A 21,340-nucleotide genomic window follows, 5' to 3' on the forward strand; every position below is an offset into this window, starting at 1 on the left:
ATCTAGTACACTTTTGAAAATTATTTATGTCTTCAAGACTTTAATGTTTCCATTAGAAAATAGGGATAATAACAACTACTTCCTAAGACTTCAATGAGATTGTGCTTATTAAGCACTATGCCTGACACTTCATATGGAAAGAAATAAAATGTCATTTGTATACTACTTAACTTTCACTGGAGAAGGCAATGGCACCCCACTCCAGTACTCTTGCCCGGAAAATCCCATGGATGGAGAAGCCTGGTGGGCTGCAGTCCATGGGATCGCTACGAGTCGGACACGACTGGGCAACTTCACTTTGACTTTTCATTTTCATGCATTGGAGAAGGAAATGGCAACCCACTCCAGTGTTCTTGCCTGGAGAATCCCAGGGACGGGGGAGCCTGGTGGGCTGCCATCTGTGGGGTCGCACAGAGTTGGACACGACTGAAGTGACTTAGCAGAAGCAGCAGTAACTTTCATTGTTTTTGCTATCAAGGAAAACCAAAATCTGTAGATTATTAGCTGATTCTTTCTTCTTAAAAAAATTAAACTTTCGTGAATTTTGCCTCTTTTTAGAACTGTACTATCAATGTTTAGGGGTTTAGGTGAGGAGTTTAAAAGAATAGCCAATTAGTTTCCAATTAGAATACTGAATTTTGTTCTCTGAAATTATTTCAACGTCTAAACAAACAATTTAAACTAAATAAAACATGATGTATCATCCACATGAATATGTGATGCATGAATTGTTTTGTACCACTGAACATATCTGATTGTTATTTCCTTGGCTTCCAAAAGATTAATATTTGTATATTACCTATCTCAAAGAAATTTTGACCATGTGTAAAACACAAACTGTCCATTTATGCACAGAGGATTGAAGCTAGCTGGTTACTTACCTTTGTTTCCAAATATTTTTATGAGATTCTGATGATGGAGAAGGTTATTAATCAAAATGTAAAATACCCATTGCTCATTTGATAATGTGCTTGATTTTCTTCCCCTAGATAGAAGACAATTAACTAACATACATTACTCTTTTCATGTTTTTTGGCACCTACATCAGTGACATTTTAATTAAGGTTCATAAACTTCATAAACTCCAATTTAGCAATCTCAGTTCTAGTGCTACTATTGTTTCTAATTTTACAGGCTGTTGTGCCAAATTCATGCAGCTGCTTGTTTTTATACAATCTTTATCCTCCCTACCCCTCAACCCACACACATACTATCACTGGTACAAAGTCATTGTTTAATATGGACTTAATAACAACCACCACAACATACATGAAGGACACACAGCACAATGGCTATGAGTGTGTAGGCTCTAGTTCCCAATATTGTATCTTAGCTCTGACATCCACTAGCTGGGTGAAGTCATCTTTTTGTGCTTTGATTTCAGGTAACAAGATGAGACTAGAAGAATCTACCCCAGAGGATGTTGTGAGGAGCAAGGGAAGCAGCACACATAACAATACTAAACTTTTATGTGAAAATGAATTTGAGTAAAGCAAACAGGGGAGATTTGTAAAGGGATTATTATAATCATCTAGAAAAGAGATGAGAATGACTTGGACCAGAGTGATGATGGCAAGGTAAACAGAGAAATTCAATAATCTGACATAATTTGGGGGATTAAAATTAAGAATTAATGTATGTGCTTTCCCTTATGTATCATGTCCTCTCTAATAAACTTATATCATATACATTTTCTTCCAGTAAACAGTACTTAACTATGCTATCTTGCATTGATCTCCATTTTCACTGAGTCATAACATTTACTACTTATATCATCCTACCTGCCTCATTTAGCTCTTCTGTATACTTTTCCATCTTGATAAATATTTGTGTATGTGTGCGTATGTATATTTAGGTGTATGTATATTGATATAAATACATTATATATATGTATACACACACACACACACACACACACATATACACATATACATGGTGGCTCAGCTGGTAAAGAATCTGCCCGCAATGCAGGAGAGCCCAGTTCGATTCCTGGGTTGGGATTGGGAAGATCTGCTAGAGAAAGGATAGGCTACTCACTCCAGTTTTCTTGGGCTTTCCTGGTGACTCAGCTGGTAAAGAATCCACCTGCAGTGTGGGAGACCTAGGTTCGATCCCTGGCTTGGTAAGATCCCCTGGAGAAGGGAATGGCTACCCACACCAGTATTCTGACCTGGAGAATTCCATGGAAGGTATTATAGTCCATGGGGTTGCAAAAGGTCAGATACAACTGAGAAACTTTCACTTTCATATATATATATATATATATATATATGAAATATATATAGCTTTCCTTGTGGCTCAGATGGGAAAGAATCTGCCTGTAATACAGGAGACCTAGGTTCGATCTCTGGATTGGGAAGATCCCCTGGAGGAGGGCATGGCAACCCACTCCAGTATTCCTGCCTGTAGAATCCCCATGGACAGAGGAGCCTGGTGGGTTATAGCCCATGGGGTCACAAAGAGTTGAATATGACTGAGAGACTAAGCACGGCATATATATAAACACACACCCATATACATATATATAAATATATTATATATATATATATATATTAATCTTATCTCCCAACCATATAATTATCTCTTTGAGAAAAAAAAATCACACATTTCATTTTATGAAACTGAACTTCAGCATCACATGAAAGCCCTTTATGAAATAGTGAAGTAAGCCAGAAAGAAAAACACCAATACAGTATACTAACGCATATATATGGAATTTAGAAAGATGGTAATGATAACCCTGTATGCGAGACAGCAAAAGAGACACAGATGTATAGAACAGTCTTTTGGACTCTGTGAGAGAGGGAGAGGGTGGGATGATTTGGGGGGGAATGTCATGGAAACATGTATAATATCATATAAGAAATGAATTGCCAGTCCAGGTTCAATACAGGATCCTTGAGGCTGGTGCACTGGGATGACCCGGAGGGAGGGTACGGGGAGGGAGGTGGGAGGGGCTTCAGAATGGGGAACATGTGTGTGCCAGTGGCGGATTCATGTTGATGTGTGGCAGAACCAATACAATATTGTAAAGTAATTAGCTTCCAATTAAAATAAATAAATTTAAATTAAAAAAAAAAGAAACTGAGTATCATCACATGTTTCACTTTATGTAAATGGTATAATTCACATGGTGAAAAAAAAATCACAACTTACATATACTGCTATATCGGTGTTTTGCAGAGTTTAAAATGCTTAAAATATTGGTTATAAGCTTCTTTTGTAGCTCAGATGGGAAAGAATCGGCCTGCAATGCTGGAGACCTAGGTTCGATCCCTGGATTGGGGAGATCCTATGGAGAAGGGCATGGCAACCCACTCCAGTATTCCTGCCTGGAGAATCCCCATGGACAGAGGAGCCTGGCGGTGGGCTACAGTCCATGGGGTCACAAAGAGTCAGACACGACTGAGCGACTAAGCAAAATATATATATTTACATGTATATATACAAAATATATATATTAATCTTATCTCCCCAACCACATAATTATCTCTTTGAGAAAAAATCACACATTTCACTTAATGAAACTGAACTTCAGCATCACATGAAAGTTATTTTATGAAATTGAGTATCATCATCACATACTTCACTTTATGTAAATGGTATAATTCACACAGTGAAAATAATCACAACTTATATACTGCTATATCGGTGTTTTACAAAGTTTAAAAATGCTTAAAATATTGGTTCTAGATATATTTTAACTGATCTATTAATATTGATATAGGGAAATCTGGAAAAGTACACAGTATACGCAAATGTGTGTATAAAGTGGATTTAGGAACACAAGTTCTTATTTTCTTACTTCTGGCAAAAGGACAACTGAAACAAGATACTATGACTCAGTTTTCACCTATTACTTATAGTCATTGTTTGTATCAAATAATCCCTGTCAGCACTTCAACTCTCTACTTTGTTTATACATATTCAAGTAGACTGATGACAAATCCTTTCATTTTTATAATTGAAGCAAAGTCTAAAAGAGCTTGCAGTGAGATCCTGAAGGCACTGTGACCCTTGATAAGTTGGCATAAACACAAGAGGTATGGAAGTCATTATTCAAAAGGGGCAGACAGAAGGGGCTCTGTAGGCATTTTCTATTTCATTCATGACAAGAAACTTGTAAGCTCTTCTTCATAATCATTTTGATTTGGATAAATGTCTCATTTAATTGGTTGGTTTGTCTCTTAACCTAGTTTTCAATTCACAGTGTATGGTCTGGAAGAGGTTTCCAGAGCTCAAGTCACATCCTGATATTATCATCATATCTCAAGATGAAGACTCTTGCATATCAAGCTGCTGTGGCCTTTAAAGTACTCACGTGAATTGCCAGAAATCAGATTAAACATATCTAATGCATCTATCCAATAATAGATAATTTAAATTTTAATAGAATCATTTTTATGAAAAAAGAAAGCATCAGATTTAAAACTGTAAGCCAGATTCTGAACTTGAAATAAACAATATCTGATTGTAGAATGTGAAACAAGTCAATCTTGATAGTCCTTGGAAAATTCACATGTAAAAGAAGAGGAAGAGAGGTTAATAATGACTAAGTTTTCCTTTGGAGTTCTAGGATTCAGACCAATCTCCTTCTATGGAGCAAATGACACTTTTAGAGACCAGATTTTTAGATGGGAATGATAAAACTCTCAACGTTTTCCTCTTTAGGGTCAGCTTACTTTACCTTAGCTGTCTTAGGAGTATATAGTAAAGACACTTTTCTCTAGATAGCAGAAAGTCTGAGTTTATAAAACTTATTATGAGGCAATCGATGTGTTTTCTCCTCTCAAATTTGATAGTTCTATTTTAGAAATGTCACAGATGTTACAAAGACAAGGAAAACCACCAAATCACTTTCAATCTCCAGAGGTTTTCAAGAAATATCCAAATATTAGAGCAATTTGTTTGAAGATTTTATTTTCACCTTGGTATGAGATGTAGAAAATTTTAATCTGAATCTATACTATTTCATGGAGAAGGCAATAGCACCCCACTCCAGTACTCTTGCCTGGAAAATTCCATGGACGGAGGAGCCTGGTACGCTGCAGTCCATGGGGTCGCTAAGAGTCAGACACAACTGAGCGACTTCACTTTCACTTTTCACTTTCATAAATTGGAGAAGGAAATGGCAATCCACTCCAGTATTCTTGCCTGGAGAATCCCAGGGATGGGGGAGCCTGGTGGGCTGCCATCTATGGGGTTGCACAGAGTTGGACACGACTGAAGTGACTTAGCAGCAGCAGCAGCATACTATTTCATATTGGTTCTAAAACAATCTATTTATCAACTACTTTCCTTTATAAAATACTCTGTATCTTAAATTAGAACTGAACTTCCTGAAAGTCCCAAATTCAAAATGGACCTCTTATACCTACTCACTTCATACAGGACATAACACATTAATCCTGATTTCCTAAAGGGAAATCTCCCAAACTAGTTTATCTTTTTCCTTTGCCAAAGACTTAGCAAGTGACTCTTGGGGGCTAAGGGGCAGGGGATGAGCCACAAGGAAGGGAGAGAAGAAAAATAGAGCAGAAGCTTGAAAAGGTGTGCTTATCCTGGGTGTGACTAGAAGTGGAAGAACTGTTCTGAAAAGGAACTAGGCAGTCTATGTATGAACCACTGTGTATCACAAGTATAATGAGGTAGCTGTGGTCATAGATGGAGTCCTTTTAACCTTGTCTCCCATTCTTCACAAACACAAGCACCCATTCGCAGCAGTTAACATGAAGAGTGACATACCTTTAAAGCACACGTGCCAACATTTTATAACATAAATTCTACTATTACTTTTTGCCTCTCAACAACTTTCTTCACCTCAGAGCATTCTGACCTTCAGAATTACACATCATGGCCGCTGAAATTTCTGGCATGAGGAGAACTGTTACTTGTCATTATTCCACATCTTATTGGGATTGCTGATAATACAGAAATTCTCAATTCTCCTTTAGATCAACAGAGCAACACACTGTCTTGATTATGTTATAGCAAGTCTTCCAATTGATGCTCAAATGACTTGTGAATATAGCAGGCAAGAAATGAAGAATATCAAGCAGCCTACCAGATATTGAAAATCCTATGTAATATAAGGTGGTTTTGCTTAAGAAAATTAGTACCAAACTTTTCATATTTACAAAAAAAGTATTGCTTTTCTATTAGCATAGATGGTTGCAAGCAGATAATTCATGAAAAAAAAAGAGCACAAGAGATATGTGATACAGTGATACTTTTTCATCTATCAAATAATAATCTTAAAGTTTGATAATACTGGAGGTTTTCTAATATTTAGTGCTTTGAAGGAGACTACTAAGAAAAATCTAGAATTATTGGAATTTATGCTTTTCTCATGGTATAATTAATCCTACAAATAAATTTCAACTGTGAAAAACTGCATATAGATGAGATTTTTGAGAACTAGATGGATTCTAACTAAAGGTCTGTGATTATTAAATGAGGTTTGGGTCATATATTCTACATTTTACATTGCTGTCCTCCCATATCTGATGATCTGACTGCCTGTCAGTTATCGGTAACATCTGCTGCTAGCAGTCACAGAGCAGCTCATGACAGCTGTGTGATCCTGCCCTAGAATTCAAGCCAGAACAGTCACCTCTGAATATCAGTAGACCACCTGGGCATCCAGCTACAGTGTGTAACCACATCTCCTGCTCTTTCATTAATGCCAAAGATACAGAAAAAGAACTTGGATGCGGAAGGCAAAGAAAACCTGGTACCTCCAAAAAGAGTCATCCCTCAGTTACTGAATTTCTCCATCGTAAACCATCCACCTCCCCTGACTGCAGTTTAGTTTAAATGAACCTCCTATGTAACTTGCAAAGTGGTCAAGCCTTTTAAAATGGAAGGCCTGTGATCAGTATGAGGCAAGGGAATGACCTCTCAATTCTCAAGCAGTTTCCCTCGGGACTTGGCTGGCATCTACCGAGCAAATATTTACTAGCCATTGACTTTGTGTCAAGCACCATGCTGGACTCTGGGGCATGGAGAAAGAATAATAAAACATGGTTCTCCATCTTCAAGTAGTTCACAAGCCAGTCTAGTTTTGTGAGTGTAAGAACCAGGCATATTAAGGTCCAGTCATCAGCTTGCATTTGACAGTTGAGAGCAGTCTCCCATGCCAACAAGAAAAGGACTGTCTTAAGAGGGACTCACTCTAACCATAATCCCTTCATGGACAGCATTTTCTTTTCCTGGTCTTCAATCATCTGGAGACATTCTGTTTAATATTAAGGACCTGAGACATTTTCAAACAAAATTATAAGTTCTACTTCAGATAAAGAAGCAGAATGTGTCCCTTTTCCTAGGGAACACCTATAAAACTCTAATGCCATGAATGGAAAACTATGATTCTCTTACATAAATCACCTTACATATATCTTCTTATATGTTGTAAAACTTTTAGTCAGATAAATGTGAAACATATAAAATATCCATATTGATATGAAGCACTCATTACAAATACTCACAAAACCCACTGTGATGGGAAGTCATACTCTACTTTGACAGTTTTTGATTTTTTAAAAATAAATTGGTAGTGGTCAACATAGGTTACATTACACTTTAGAAGATGAATTAAGAAGGAAACATGAAATAGCAACCCTTAGACTATTACTTGGCTTACTGGACTTACTGGCTTGTGGACTTACTTGGCTGGTGACTAATAAGTCACAAACCAGAAGAAGATGGCACATGGTTTATTTCTCCAGATCTGATGCTAAAAGCACAGTGAAGATAATTTCCTCATTAAAATTGCAACATGTCATTCTTGTGACATTTAAAGGTCGTTTCATAGAGAACATCAATGCTCATTCAGGTGCTTGCTGAAGAAGCTGTATTTAATCCAAAATTTTCTCCTCTTACCAAGCTTCCAATATCAACCCCATCCTCTCTGTAGATAATCTTCTGCTTTCTACTCTTCTTAAGCTCAAAGAAGCTGACCCAAATTTCTATTTATTTCTACCTTGAAATTTCTCATATAGGCTTAGTTGTTTCTTTCTATTTTAGGAGGGAGAGTCAACTCTCCAAAGCTAAATTCTGCCCTTAAGACCTTGAACTCAAATAGAGGAACACTAGACTGGGAGCAAAAGGTGTGGGTTTGATGCTCAGCCCTGACAACTTCTAGCTGCACGACTTAGTTTCTTTGCAACTCAAAACCTTTAATTATAGAAAAAGACAACAATACTCATTCACAGTGCTTTGGTAAGAACACAGTGAAACAATAAGCATAAAACTGTGTTGCAAACTAAAAAGTGGTACTTTTCCATATCTTTAGAATATTCTTCCAATATCTGTAGGCATTAATCTGATCAGTTGTTCCTTCCTCTTTCTTCTTCACTATATCCTAGATTTTTAAATCCTTTCTATCAGCTTGCATCTTACTTTATCTATGATAAAATAAGAATAGCAAATATAAACTAATTACTTTGATCATATTTACCCTTTAAGTTACTATGCATTTTCTTCCCTAATTACTGTGAATCTTCTTTAAAAAGTTTTTCTTTTCTCTATGTATCTTTACAATTCGATTTTCTTGACATCTTATATTCTAGTATTTTTCTTGATCCTATCATCTAAATTTGTACATGAAGCTTTTTATGAGCTTTCATAATTCTTTATCACTTCTCTGCAGCATTTGACACTGCTGACAATCACCATTACATTCTAAGTTCTTCTGATATATTTTTCTTCTTTCCTGACAGCTCTGATTTTGCATTCACTTTCTCTTTTTTTCCCCCACCCTTAAATGTATGTGCTACCTAAGGACATGCTTTGCTATTCTGCCCTCTGTATTCTCTTTCTTGGCAAATATCCATGCTCAAATACTTATTTAATTATAAGTTCTGTAAACCTAACTTTCAAATATGTCACCTTTCTTACACAATAATTTGCCCCCACTCTGCAGCACATTTTCAATTTCCTCAGATATACCTTTAACTTTCTATGACCTTAAAGAGTCAAGAGTTTCCATTCTGTTCCTCAAAACTGAAAGGAAAGCTTGTAGGTCCTGGAGCCTTCTCTTGCAAAGTCAGAGAAATGCTCAAGGAGCACTAGATTTTCATCAGGTCTAATTATCACTCATCATTCCAGTGTTAGAGTGGGACATTTTACCCTTAAACAGTTAATTTCTATATTCCTATCTAATTCAGAAATTACAAAAGTTAAGATAATTTCTCAAACCCAAATAAAAAAAAAAATAGAATATAAAGTTGTTTTACCAATTAAGGTGCAGAATGTAAAATCATAAGTAAAACTATAAGGTCCTACAATCCAGCATAGGGAACTATATTCAATATCCTATAATAAACCATGATGGAAAAACATATAAAAAATGAATGTCTAATATGTATAACTGAGTCACTATGCTGTACAACAGAGATTGATATAACATTGGAAATCAACTATACTTCAATAAAAAATAAAATTAAAAAACAAATAAAATGTTGGTTGACCAAATGGAGAAAATATATAAGACCAAGACTGCATATTGCTGAACTATGAAAAAACAAAACGAGTAGAAAAGTGTAATCAAATCTTTGACAGTGGAGGAACTCATGTAGAAACATGTTTTAGTATCCAGGTACAACATGGTGGCAACAGAGAAATGCTACACTATAATATTTATTTCAATTTTTGCATATTTCTAGTATAAATCAGTGGCTAGTTTGATAATAAAATATTTTAAGAATTTGTAATCAATCAAGTTTGAATTCCTGCAGATATAATGAAATCTATTAAGATGAATATATTTTTACAGGTAATTTAAAAATCTATTAAAAATCTCCAACTACCTTTTCAATGGCACTTAAAACTCAATCTTACTGATAATTAATATTCAAATTCTGAACAGTTGTATCAATCTTCCCTCAATATTATTTCACATCCTCAAAAGAATCATTGCTGGTATCTAGAACCAGTTATTGCTGAAATCATTCAGCCTTATTTAAATAAATCTCCTAATTGGTTTCCTTTTTAAACTACATTTCTGGTTGACTAGAACAACAGTGAAATGATTGGTAGTCATGCACTTAAGACAGACATCACCAACAGTGACAGTATAATCATAGCTTAAGATGTTGCACATTTACTGCAGTAGTTACCATAGAGACTTAAATTTGGCTCTTTAATACAAAGTACATGAATTTCATTTTGAATGCATTCATTTTGGTTAGCAAGGTGCACCAGCTTTCCTAGTTGAATGCAGATATATAGGCACAACAATTTTGGAATTTTGTCCCAGAAATCTTTAAGGGATCAAACATAGGTATATTTAAAAAAAATAATATATTCAGTTCCTGGAGTTTTTAATGGGTACTTCATTACTTCATCATGTGAAGCCTAGTTTGGCAAATATATATATATATATATATATATATATATATTTTTTTTTTTTAATGGTTTCAGTTCAGTTCAGTTCAGTCTCTCAATCATGTCTGACTCTTTGTGACCCCATGAATTGCAGCACGCCAGGCCTCCCTGTCCATCACCAACTCCCGGAGTTCACTCCAACTCACGTCCATTGAGTCGGTGATGCCATCCAGCCATCTCATCCTCTGTCGTTTCCTTTTCCTCCTGCCCCCAATCCCTCGTTTAGTGATATTTTATTAAAGTAATTCTCAAGAGGAAAAACAAAAGGTAGGGGAACCAGATATTCTAGCCTAAACTTAGGTGTGGTTCAAAGCACAAAGAAGGAATGAACACAGTAGCCAGGTTCTGAGATTTCACTGATTTCAGGTCCCTGCTCCTCTCCTGCCCTCCTGTCTACAAGACTTGAAATTTTAATTTATAAATTCTTCCCTGGTTATCTTAGATCATAGAAATTTTTCCTTTGAACTTAATGAGCTTTATATTTGTACCCTGAAATGATCCTAAACTATATTATACTCTCCAAGCCTTCAATAAATTTAGGGGTGATCTATCTACAGATACACCATGCACAGTGTCTAGTGCAGGTCTAGGTATATAATTATCTATATTGATTGATAGGTAAAATGAGAGTAGACTGATACATAAGCATATAAAGGTAATCTAAAGTATAATGCAAACATTATTGATGCATTAAAATTAAAAGCAAACACATGGGAGAAAGAACCTTCTGAGATCCATTACGATAATACATGTAAAAGAATTCTATAAGGCACTATTTAAATGTAAAGCCTCACCAAAAAATAAACTCCTAGAGGAGTTTTGTTCATTTGAGGACCTATTGTTCTGAGAGAATAAGCTGTTCCTAACTTTAAAATAGGAAAGCTTTCCTTTACCCAAAGCATTAGGATATTTATGCTCTTACAGGCTTGGCATGAGAGATGTGATACTCTTGCATTATGTTCCACAGTGAATGTTCTCTTTGCAAATCCTTGCAAAGCTGGATCCTTCCTGTCAGTTTGGTCTCAGCTAAAATGTTTCCTTAGAATGGGCTTCCTTGACCACTCCAAAATAATGCAATGCTCCACCTCTCACTGGATTTTCTTCAAAGCACTCACCTTTATTTGAAATTAACAGACTACTTTTTTTTTTTTTTCTGTTTATTCATTTATCATATATCTCCCTCTGGCACAAGTTCTATGAGACTATGGACTGATCTTCTACAGGTCTGTATGTCCAATTACTAAGAAATATTTATAAATTAAATTAAAAAATTCTCCGAAGTAAATTTACTTATAAACTTCACTTGAATTTAATGGCAGGTTTATTTCATTTCCTCAAACCCAGGACATATAATTTAAATGATCCTTAAAATTTCAAAACTCGAAATAGTTTTGGAAGTTATTTAACTCTCCCTGTCCATTAAGGGAAAAAAAAAATGGGACCTTAATTTATAAAATAAATAGTTCAAAGTCAATTCACTGAGCACATATTTAGATACAAAAAGGATGTTAAACATTTCATTATCAAAATATCTTAGGTGCACTTTAAATGTAAATCAGCAGCATAATTGACTTAATTATCAGTGCCATTTCATATGATTAAGTACACTTAATGGGAAGCTTTAGTAAAATATGGCCATGACAGGAAGTGTCAAACTCTTCCATGCAATAATTCTGAGCACATTAAACTCTTCAGAAAGTTCTTTTTATTGCCATAAATTCAAATAGTTAAATTGAGGTTCTTCATATTTAGAATCATAAGGATTCTTATAGTTAATGTGAATATGGTTAATATTTCTTCCCTACACATTAGCAGAGAAGAGTCCAAAAAACAGTCAGAATTAGTGTGTTTTACAAAAGAAACATTTCAGATATTTGTCCCTAATAAAGGTTGTTGGTTTCTTAATATGCTAAAATTCATTAAAAAGCTAAGTGAATCTGGTTTATTGCTATTGCCTCCTACAAGGAAATTCTGCATAGTATCTTTGAAAGATACCTGCATTTGTTAAAGAAAAACATTGTCCAAAATGTTTTTATCAAGTTTTAGAAATCATAGATTTTCTTTTCTGTATTTTTGCTTCCATTTAATGGTTTAATTCAAGAAAACAGTGCCAAAATTTAATCTTAAAATTTATCCCAGTGAGTATTTCTGAATAAATCCCATAAAGAATTATTCAACTCTGGTTTATATATTAATGGAAATAAAATGCAGATTTTACAGATTACTATTTTCATATAATCTTAACCCCATTTTCCCCATTTTATGCATTTCATACATATCCATCTTCAAACTTTCATAATTCCTGAATTTTCTTAATTATCTAACACCTTCTGGATGTCTGGTGAGTCTTCTGCACTGTAGGCAGATTCTTTACCATCTGAGCCACCTGATAAGCATACCTCTCAACGACTCATTTGCAATAGATATTATATTGTAAACTTTAAAAAATAAATATTTTTATTATTACACTATATATTAACTACAATTAACTTATATCTGGGTCTTCGTGAATATTTAACTATTTGCACTCAGACTCAAACACACATAAATTTATACAGGTAGATAGATGATTGATTGATGGATAAAATAAAATAAACAGAGCAAACAGAATAAGTTGAATTTCAGATGCTTATATATGCAGGCTGACAAATATAGTGTACATTTACATTATCAGAGAAACACTTTCATGATAAGAATTCAGGTCACAAAAAAGCAGCAGTGAATGTCATCAGTTCAAGAAGGCACTAAACTGTGAGCTATACTATTACCTCCAAAAAATATTTTTTATAAAAAAATCACTTTTAGAAATAACTGCTGCTGCTGCTAAGTCGCTTCAGTCATGTCCGACTCTGTGCGACCCCAGATTCTCCAGGCAAGAACACTGGAGTGGGTTGCCATTTCCTTCTCCAATGCATGAAAGTGAAAAGTGAAAGTGAAGTTGCTCAGTCATGTCTGACTCTTCGCGACCCCATGGACTGCAGCCTACCAGGCTCCTCCATCCATGGGATTTTCCAGGCAAGAGTACTGGAATGGGGTGCCATTGAATAACTGACCATAAAAGGAAAAGTCAATCAAAGTCGCTCAGTCGTGTCCGACTCTTTGCGACCCCATGGACTATACAGTTCATGGAATTCTCCAGACCAGGATACTGGAGTGGGTAGCCTTTCCTTTCTCCAGGGGATCTTCCCAATCCATGGATCAAACCAAAGTCTCCTGCATTGCAGGTAGGTTCTTTACCAGCTGAGCCACAAGGGAAGCCCTATAAAAAAGAACCAGAGATTAATATCAAGTTCTAGTGTACCTAAGTCCCCTACAATGATTTATATTTCTAAAACAAAGTACATCTCAGTGTAGCATATGTTTATGAGGTTAAACATTACATGGATGACTATCCAACATAATATCTATTCTCATATTTTGCTTTTGTGAACTAGAAAGTTCAAATGAAGAAGTATAGTTATCAAAATGACTAAGCCTTAGGGTATTATAACGTTAAAAACAAAACAAGTTCTGCTAACATTTTCTAACATTATCCTAAAGTTTGGTTAATATCTAATTTTCCTGTTGTTCACTTGTGTTTTCTAAAGGAGCAAGGAAATCAAGTATGCATTATGGTTAACATTCAAAATAAAATTCTAAAACATTTGTTTTAGAAAATAGAGTTTTCTGTATATATCTAAATTAAATATTATATGATCGTTATTCTATAATTTCAATTAAACGAAGAATAGAGAGACTGAAGAGATATGTTTAAACAACTGTTTAAGTTAGAGTGGTGGCCCAAATCCCAGAAAATCTCATTGTAAGCACAGAAGTAAAAATTTTAAGCCATCTGCAGCATGTTTAAGGTTTATCCTGCACCTGGACTAAATAATTGCTAGTGGTTTATATTTTTTATGGAGGTATACATGAACAAAATCTTTTAGACTTTTAGGTCTGTTTATGACCTTTTAGACTTTAAAAGAGGCTAATAAGATACAAACTTTCAGTTATAAGTTCTAACATCTAATGTACAGTTTGGTGACTATAGTTAATAATTCTGTGTTACATACCTGAAATTTGTTAAAAGTAGATCTTAACTATGTGAGGTGAAGAATATGTTAATTATCTTGATTGTGGTAATCATTTCCCACATCACATATGTATAGCATCATGATGTAAAACTCAAATAGATACAATTTTTGCCAATATATCTGGAGTAGGGAAAGAGGCTAAGAAGTTTCTATGTTAATATTGTCAGTACTTTATAATATTTAAATAAAAGTATTCTACAAAACCATCTTCACCAAAACTGGGGATAACACATGAACTTAGATTAAGTTAATTTAGTTAAAAGATTTCTATTATAGTCTAGTTTCTATGACTAGCCAAATAAAACAAATACAGTCAAGTTTTACATACTGACAGACAATCCAATATGCTCAAATTTACATGAATTAAATTTAAATAAAGCAAACAGTTCTAACAGATATAACTCAACTAGACTTTTGTCAAAATTTATTTCTATTTAATAAATTATTATGATTGACATTTTCAGTTGTAAAAATTATAATTTCATGGATTTTTTTAGAAAATTCATTACTTTCAATAATTTCACAAACCTTAGTAATACAATCCCCCAAAAGTCTACAAACTTTTCACCTCATTTACCATGCTATTCTGTTCAATAAGAACCTCTGCCTTTCATTTTTCCATTATATATTATGTCAACTCAAATTTCTTTTCTACTTCATTGCTTGTGAAATTTTGATATAAATGGACTTCACATCATGAAACATGTTCTTCAGATAAATATATTGCTACTTTTATAGTGATCTAGAAGGACAGAAAATTGGGGCATTTGAAGTAAATCCCATCCTGTTAAACTACTGATTGTTGTCAAAAGAGCTTATTTTTTAAGGGTAGTGATAATAATAAAATGAAAATTTCCATAGTATGGTACAGTTCATAAAAAATTCAATAAGTATTGTCTTATTTAACCTACATAGTTGTCCTGAGAGGTAGATGGTTAGAATTATACTGAGGGTATTTAAAAAGAAACTAGGCTAAGATACAATGAGAATCTCAGCTAGACTGTAGAAGTCTATAGCTGACTGTATATCATCAGTTATATTTTTTCTTCATTTGTTTCTCTTTGGAAGATGTTTCTTTTTTTCTGTGTGTATGTGTGTGTGTGCGCACACATGTGTGCATGTGCACACACGTATGCTTTAATACTTATCAACTTTACTGAAGTATAATTAACATACACTGGACTTGTCAACTACAAATTGGAACTTGCCATGGGTACCCGCTTGTCAATGCAGGAAACATAAGAGATGCAGGTTCAATCCCTAGGTCGGGAAGATCCCTTGGAGTAGGAAATGGCAACCCACTCCAGTATTCTTACTGGGAGAATCCCATTGACAGAGGAGCCTAGTGAGCTACAGTGCCATGTGGCTATAAGAGTTGGACATGACTGAAGCAACTTAGCACACATATGGGCACTTCCAGACCATACTTGTAACCTTCCCTTGTAGCTCAGTTGGTAAAGAATCTGTCTGCAATGCAGGAGACCTGGGTTCAATTCCTAGCTTGAGAAGATCCCCTGGAGAAGGAAATGGCAACCCACTCCACTATTCTTGCCTAGAAAAATCCCATGGACAGAGAAGCCTGGGAGGCTACAGTCCATGGGGTCATAAGAGTCAGACACGACTTAGTGACTAAACCACAACCACCACATTTCAGGGCAGGGGGACACTCTTCTGAGTCCTTTTCTGCCTTCTGACTTTTTATGACTCGGTTCTACAATGCAGATTATCTCATATATTGTGTGGTTTTAGAAATACTGCCCTTGTGCTATTGGCTCATGCAAGGCAAGGACTTTTGGTGGTGATGCTTTTTGGATGGTACTGATGCTGCCATCAGGGATATTATTTAAAAATACATGACACCTTTGATGATAAAGTCATAGGTTAATTTTGTCATAAACTATTTTATATGGATATTCATTTCTGAGTTCCTCCTATCTAGAATTTCAACCACTAAGAATTTCCAACATCTGCTGCTTTATATTCCTCTTCCCTTCCTTAGTTTTTTTCTCTTAAACACTATCACTAACATAGTAACATATTTTATTTCTCTTATTCACTGTCTGTATCCTTCACTAAAATATAAGTTCCATAGGACACACAGTTTTGTCTATTTTGTTCACAACTCTATGCCCTGCACCTATTGAGCAGGAAATAAATATCAGTTAAAAATTAACATTTATATCTGAGGACTTATGTTATTTCAATGATTGTTGTGTAATGAAGTAGAACAGTATCTGAGACTAATTTTTCAAGAGCACTTGGATCTACTTGTACGTATTTTCACTGGACATGCATTACGCATAGGAGGCTACAGTCTATTAGAAAAAGATTAAAGAACTAGATAAGACCACATTCTCAGTATTCTGGAAGAAGATTGCATTTATATATTAACTTCTCTTTCTCCTGATAATACCACTATTTTGGGGGCTGTCATGTTATGGAGGGATGAATCTAATTAGGGGCAGTAGTGGTATAGAAATCAGCAGCACAGTCACTGGTCTCAGAATACTGGGGTTCAATTTTCAACTGTTCTGCTTACTAGTTCTATACATATTAGAAGTCACTATTATTTTATGCCAAGAACTTTTATCCAGAGACTTCAAGTGTTTTTTCAGTGCTTTGAAACTGTATTTAAACCTATGGTGTATAGGAGACTAGATGCTTCTTTCTTGGAAGGTCTATCATTTGGATCAGATGTTCAAAGTCTGTCAGTATTTACAATACTTTGGGCATCAAAGATCAAGTGATACTGTTATAAATAAATCCCCTAAAGTATATACCTTTGGATTGACTTAAATATCTATAAACCAGCCATAATAATAATATTTTGCAGGCATTTAATATTTCTCAGTTTTTCATCCTCAAGTCTACATAGACCAGAGCTACAAGACAACTATATCTTTCAGTTCAGTTCAGTCGCTCAGTCATGTCGGACTCTTTGTGACCCCATGAACCACAGCACACCAGGACTCCCTGTCCATCACCAACTCCCAGAGTTTACCCAGACTCATGTCCATTGAGTCGGTGATGCCATCCAACCATCTCATCCTCTGTTGTCCTCTTCTCCTCCTGCCCTCAATCTTTCTCAGCAGCAGAGTCTTTTCAAATGAGTCAGCACTTCACATCAGGTGGTCAAAGTATTGGAGTTTCACCTTCAACATCAGTCCTTCCAATGAACATCCAAGACCGATCTCCTTTAGGATGGATTGGATGGATCTCCTTGCAATCCAAGGGACTCTCAAGAGTCTTCTCCAACACCACAGTTCAGAAGCATCAATTCTTCAGCACTCAGCTTTCTTTACAGTCCAATTCTCACATCCATACATGACTACCGGAAAAACCATAGCCTTGACTAGATGGACCTTTGTTGACAAAGTAATGTCTCTGCTTTTTAATAGGCTGTCTAGGCTGGTTATAACTTCCCTTCCAAGGAGTAAGCGTTGTTTAATTTCATGGCTGCAATCACCATCTGTAGTGATTTTAGAGCCCCCCAAAATAGAGTCAGCCAGTTTCCCCATCTATTTGCCATGAAGTGATGGGACCAGGTGCCATGATCTTAGTTTTCTGAATGTTGAGCTTTAAGCCAACTTTTTCACTCTCCTCTTTCAATTTCATCAAGATGCTCTTTGGTTCTTCTTCACTTTCTGCCATCTTTACTATTAAATCACTGTCTCACAGTTAAGGTTAAGTAATTTGCCTATATATGGCCTCCACAGGTGGTTCAATGGTAAAGAACCTGCCTGCAATGCGGGAGAAAGGAGTTTGATCCCTGGGTCAGGAAGATCCCCTGGAGAAGGAAATGACAACTCCAGTATTCCTGTCTGGGAAATCCCATGGACAGAGGAGTCTGGCGGACTCCAGTCCATGGGGTTGCAAAGATTTAGACATGACTAAGTGACTACACAATAAAAATTTTCCTATACTAACATGTCAGTGACAAGAAAACCTCATGTATAAAAAAAATACTATTGAATTTTACTGACAATAATGCCTATGTATTGCTTCTTTGAGAGTAAAAGTGTGTTAGGTTGCTTCAGTTGAGTCTGACTCTTTGCAGCCCCATGGACTATAGCCTGCCAGGTTCCTCTGTCTATGGAATTCTCCAGGTGAGAATACTGGAGTGGGTGTCCATGACCTTCTCCAGGGGATCTTCCTGACACAGGGACAGAACCTGAGTCTCATGCCTCCTGCACTGAGGTGGGCTCTTTACCACCACTGCCATCTGGAAAGGCCTATAAGAGTAAAAGCACCAGGCCCTATTCATTTTTGCAGCCTCAGTATCTGTAAAGTGCAGCAAATATACTACATGTTCCACATACGTTTGCTGTATAATAATTAAGCTGGATATTAGACACAGACCTTCTGATTATGAATCCCTAACATATTCTCATTTCATTAAGTCATATATCTTTTTATGAAATTAATCTAAAGGAGAGTGTCATCCCTTTGCTAATATATTGTTCTAATATTTTCTCTTATTCAACATCTTCCTCAGTCAGGGTACCAACTATTAAATAAACACATATCCATGTCACACAAAGAAAAGTAAAACACTAATCAAGAGACTAATAAAGAGAAAAATACACACTTTGTTTCTACTGATAATATATGGAAACTAAAGACAATCAATGTTTTAAACATTCAAAGACTATTTGCTTATGAGTACTTCATTTCTTACAAAGAAGATGCATCATATTATTCCACTATATTCTTTCCTAACTAAATTCTTCCCTAACACATCTTTCAGTCAGTTAGGTGAAGATCACCCGTCCAATCTGAGAGCTCTGTGATGAAGATAAGGGGAGTCTCTTGACAGAGAATCAAGCTTAACAGGCGAGCAGAAAGAAGGTGAATAAGACTGTTAGAAAAGAAGGGGAAAAAAAGATGAGTAACAGGATCACTAGATATTACTAATGTTGCTACATTGTTTTTTTTTTTTTTCCTTATGAATTTCAACCACAGCATTCAAGGAATATTGGTTAATTAATGTATAAATACTCTTTTCATTAAGTCTAAGCATATGAGAAAACTGTTTTTAATCTTTTGAGTATACTTTCTTTCCTTCCTAACTCCCTTCCTTCCATCTTTGTTCTTCCTTTTTTAACTGTTAGCTTTTCTATTCTGTACTTTGAGAACCACACTGAGTAAAAAATTGGGGTCTCCAAATGTTCCAAAGATTGTGCAAAGATGAATCACGTACTTGACAGGGAGAAGACATTCCTCAGTATGCTACTAAGCCTTGTGGGGCAAGTTCCACTGGACTATAAGTATATAAACAAATATAGAAAGAATAAAATTCCATTAACTAATGATCTCAGACACTGGACTGTAAGGATGATTTATAGGCAAAAGTTGTATAACAAAGACATCCTAGTGCTTCTAAAATAATCCATATTATCCAAGATCCATTAAATTTCACATTATATAAACTCAAAGTAACTCTTATTCTCAGATTTTGACATTTGCTTACACAACATCAAATATATTTATATTTGTGAACAATAAAGCTTACTTTCTAAATGAGAAATTAAAAGGCATAACTCTTAAACTTCATAGATAAATATATCTAAACTGTAATAATTTTGTTGTACAAATAATGCAGCAAAACAATAGTGTTTCAAATAACATGTCAAATTATAGAAAGAAAAAACAACAGTATTACTAACAACTAATTTTTAAATGATATTGAATGTGGTTTGAAGAAAAAAACAGTATGTTATTCCTCATGATTTCTTAGTTAGAAGGAACATTTATGTGTTCATATTTAAAATTTTCAAATGCAACATTAAAATTATTAATATACTTTCTAGTATCAGATATATGATGGATTAATTCTTAATTTTTGTTTACTTGCAAGGCCATTTAAAAAGTGCATTTGCATTATTACAACTCATTCATCAAACAATAATGTCTATGATTGTGAAAACAGTCATGCTACTTGAATTATCCAGAATGCCTTTGAACACAGGTTATTCTTAAATGTATTTGAGAATAACCTCAAGCAGCACTTTTAAATATAGATGTCATAACACTTTCAAGTTTCAGTTCAAAAACACCAAGGGTAATGCTTTATTTCAAAAATAAAACCCTTCTTTATTTAAAAAACTAAAAGCCCTAATACCTTTGAACTATGTACACAAGAATTATTTTGAAAATTTAAAAAATGCCTCTAATTTCCCATTTAATGGTAAATATTGCATGCAAAAAGACTCTAGCTTCTAAACAAGTATTACAATGACCAACTGATCAGTAATTTGTATCACTTCACAAAAAAGATCTGACAGTACATTACTGAGTCTACACATGCATGCTACAGCATAGTATCTTCAGAGTCAAAAAATAAAGTAAAATGAAATTACCCTAAAAGACATTTCAAGATTCTCTCCACCCCAGATATCCATTCCTGCATCGTAAGTTCCTATCTCTTCAAAGTAGTTTCTGTCAATAGAAAATAGGCCACCAGCCATAGTTGGGGTCCTAGTTGAAAAAAAAAACAAAAACAAAAGAATATCTTTTGAAAACAATGTGTGGAGTTTAATGAGACTATAGCAAATATTTCTGAAACATTTTAAATAAAAAGCAGTATACTTAAAAATTTCAAACTGAAAACATAAAGCCAAATTATAAGAGGTTTTAAAATTAATAAATAGCATTTTATTTCACATTTTCTGTAAAACTAAACTTAGATTAGTCTATAGTTTTTCTTATGGGTGATCAAATAGATATAAGGAACACTGGCCATTTAAGACAGGGGCATATACATCCTGTGTGAAAGGTGTAGTGAAGAGAAATCTGTGTTCTTATCACTGTCCTTAAAGAGCTGAACTAGTCATGAAACTTCTACTTGTGATCCTGTCACCTAATTATAAATTATTTTAATA

The 21,340-nt window shown here is 34.9% G+C and overlaps 1 protein-coding gene across 6 annotated transcripts in view; it reads right to left on the reverse strand.

Annotated features, from left to right (window-relative positions):
• GALNT13 (polypeptide N-acetylgalactosaminyltransferase 13) overlaps positions 1-21,340 on the reverse strand; it is a 666,740-nt gene that overhangs the window by 203,306 nt on the left and 442,094 nt on the right. For all 6 annotated transcript variants that reach the window (XM_027560425.1, XM_027560416.1, XM_027560436.1 and 3 more), the window contains one exon: positions 20,819-20,936. In XM_027560425.1, coding sequence (XP_027416226.1) covers positions 20,819-20,936 — 118 coding nt within the window. The remainder of the gene's footprint in view (positions 1-20,818; positions 20,937-21,340) is intronic.

The sequence above is a fragment of the Bos indicus x Bos taurus genome, chromosome 2 (assembly GCF_003369695.1).
Source record: "Bos indicus x Bos taurus breed Angus x Brahman F1 hybrid chromosome 2, Bos_hybrid_MaternalHap_v2.0, whole genome shotgun sequence".
NCBI lineage: Eukaryota > Metazoa > Chordata > Mammalia > Artiodactyla > Bovidae > Bos > Bos indicus x Bos taurus.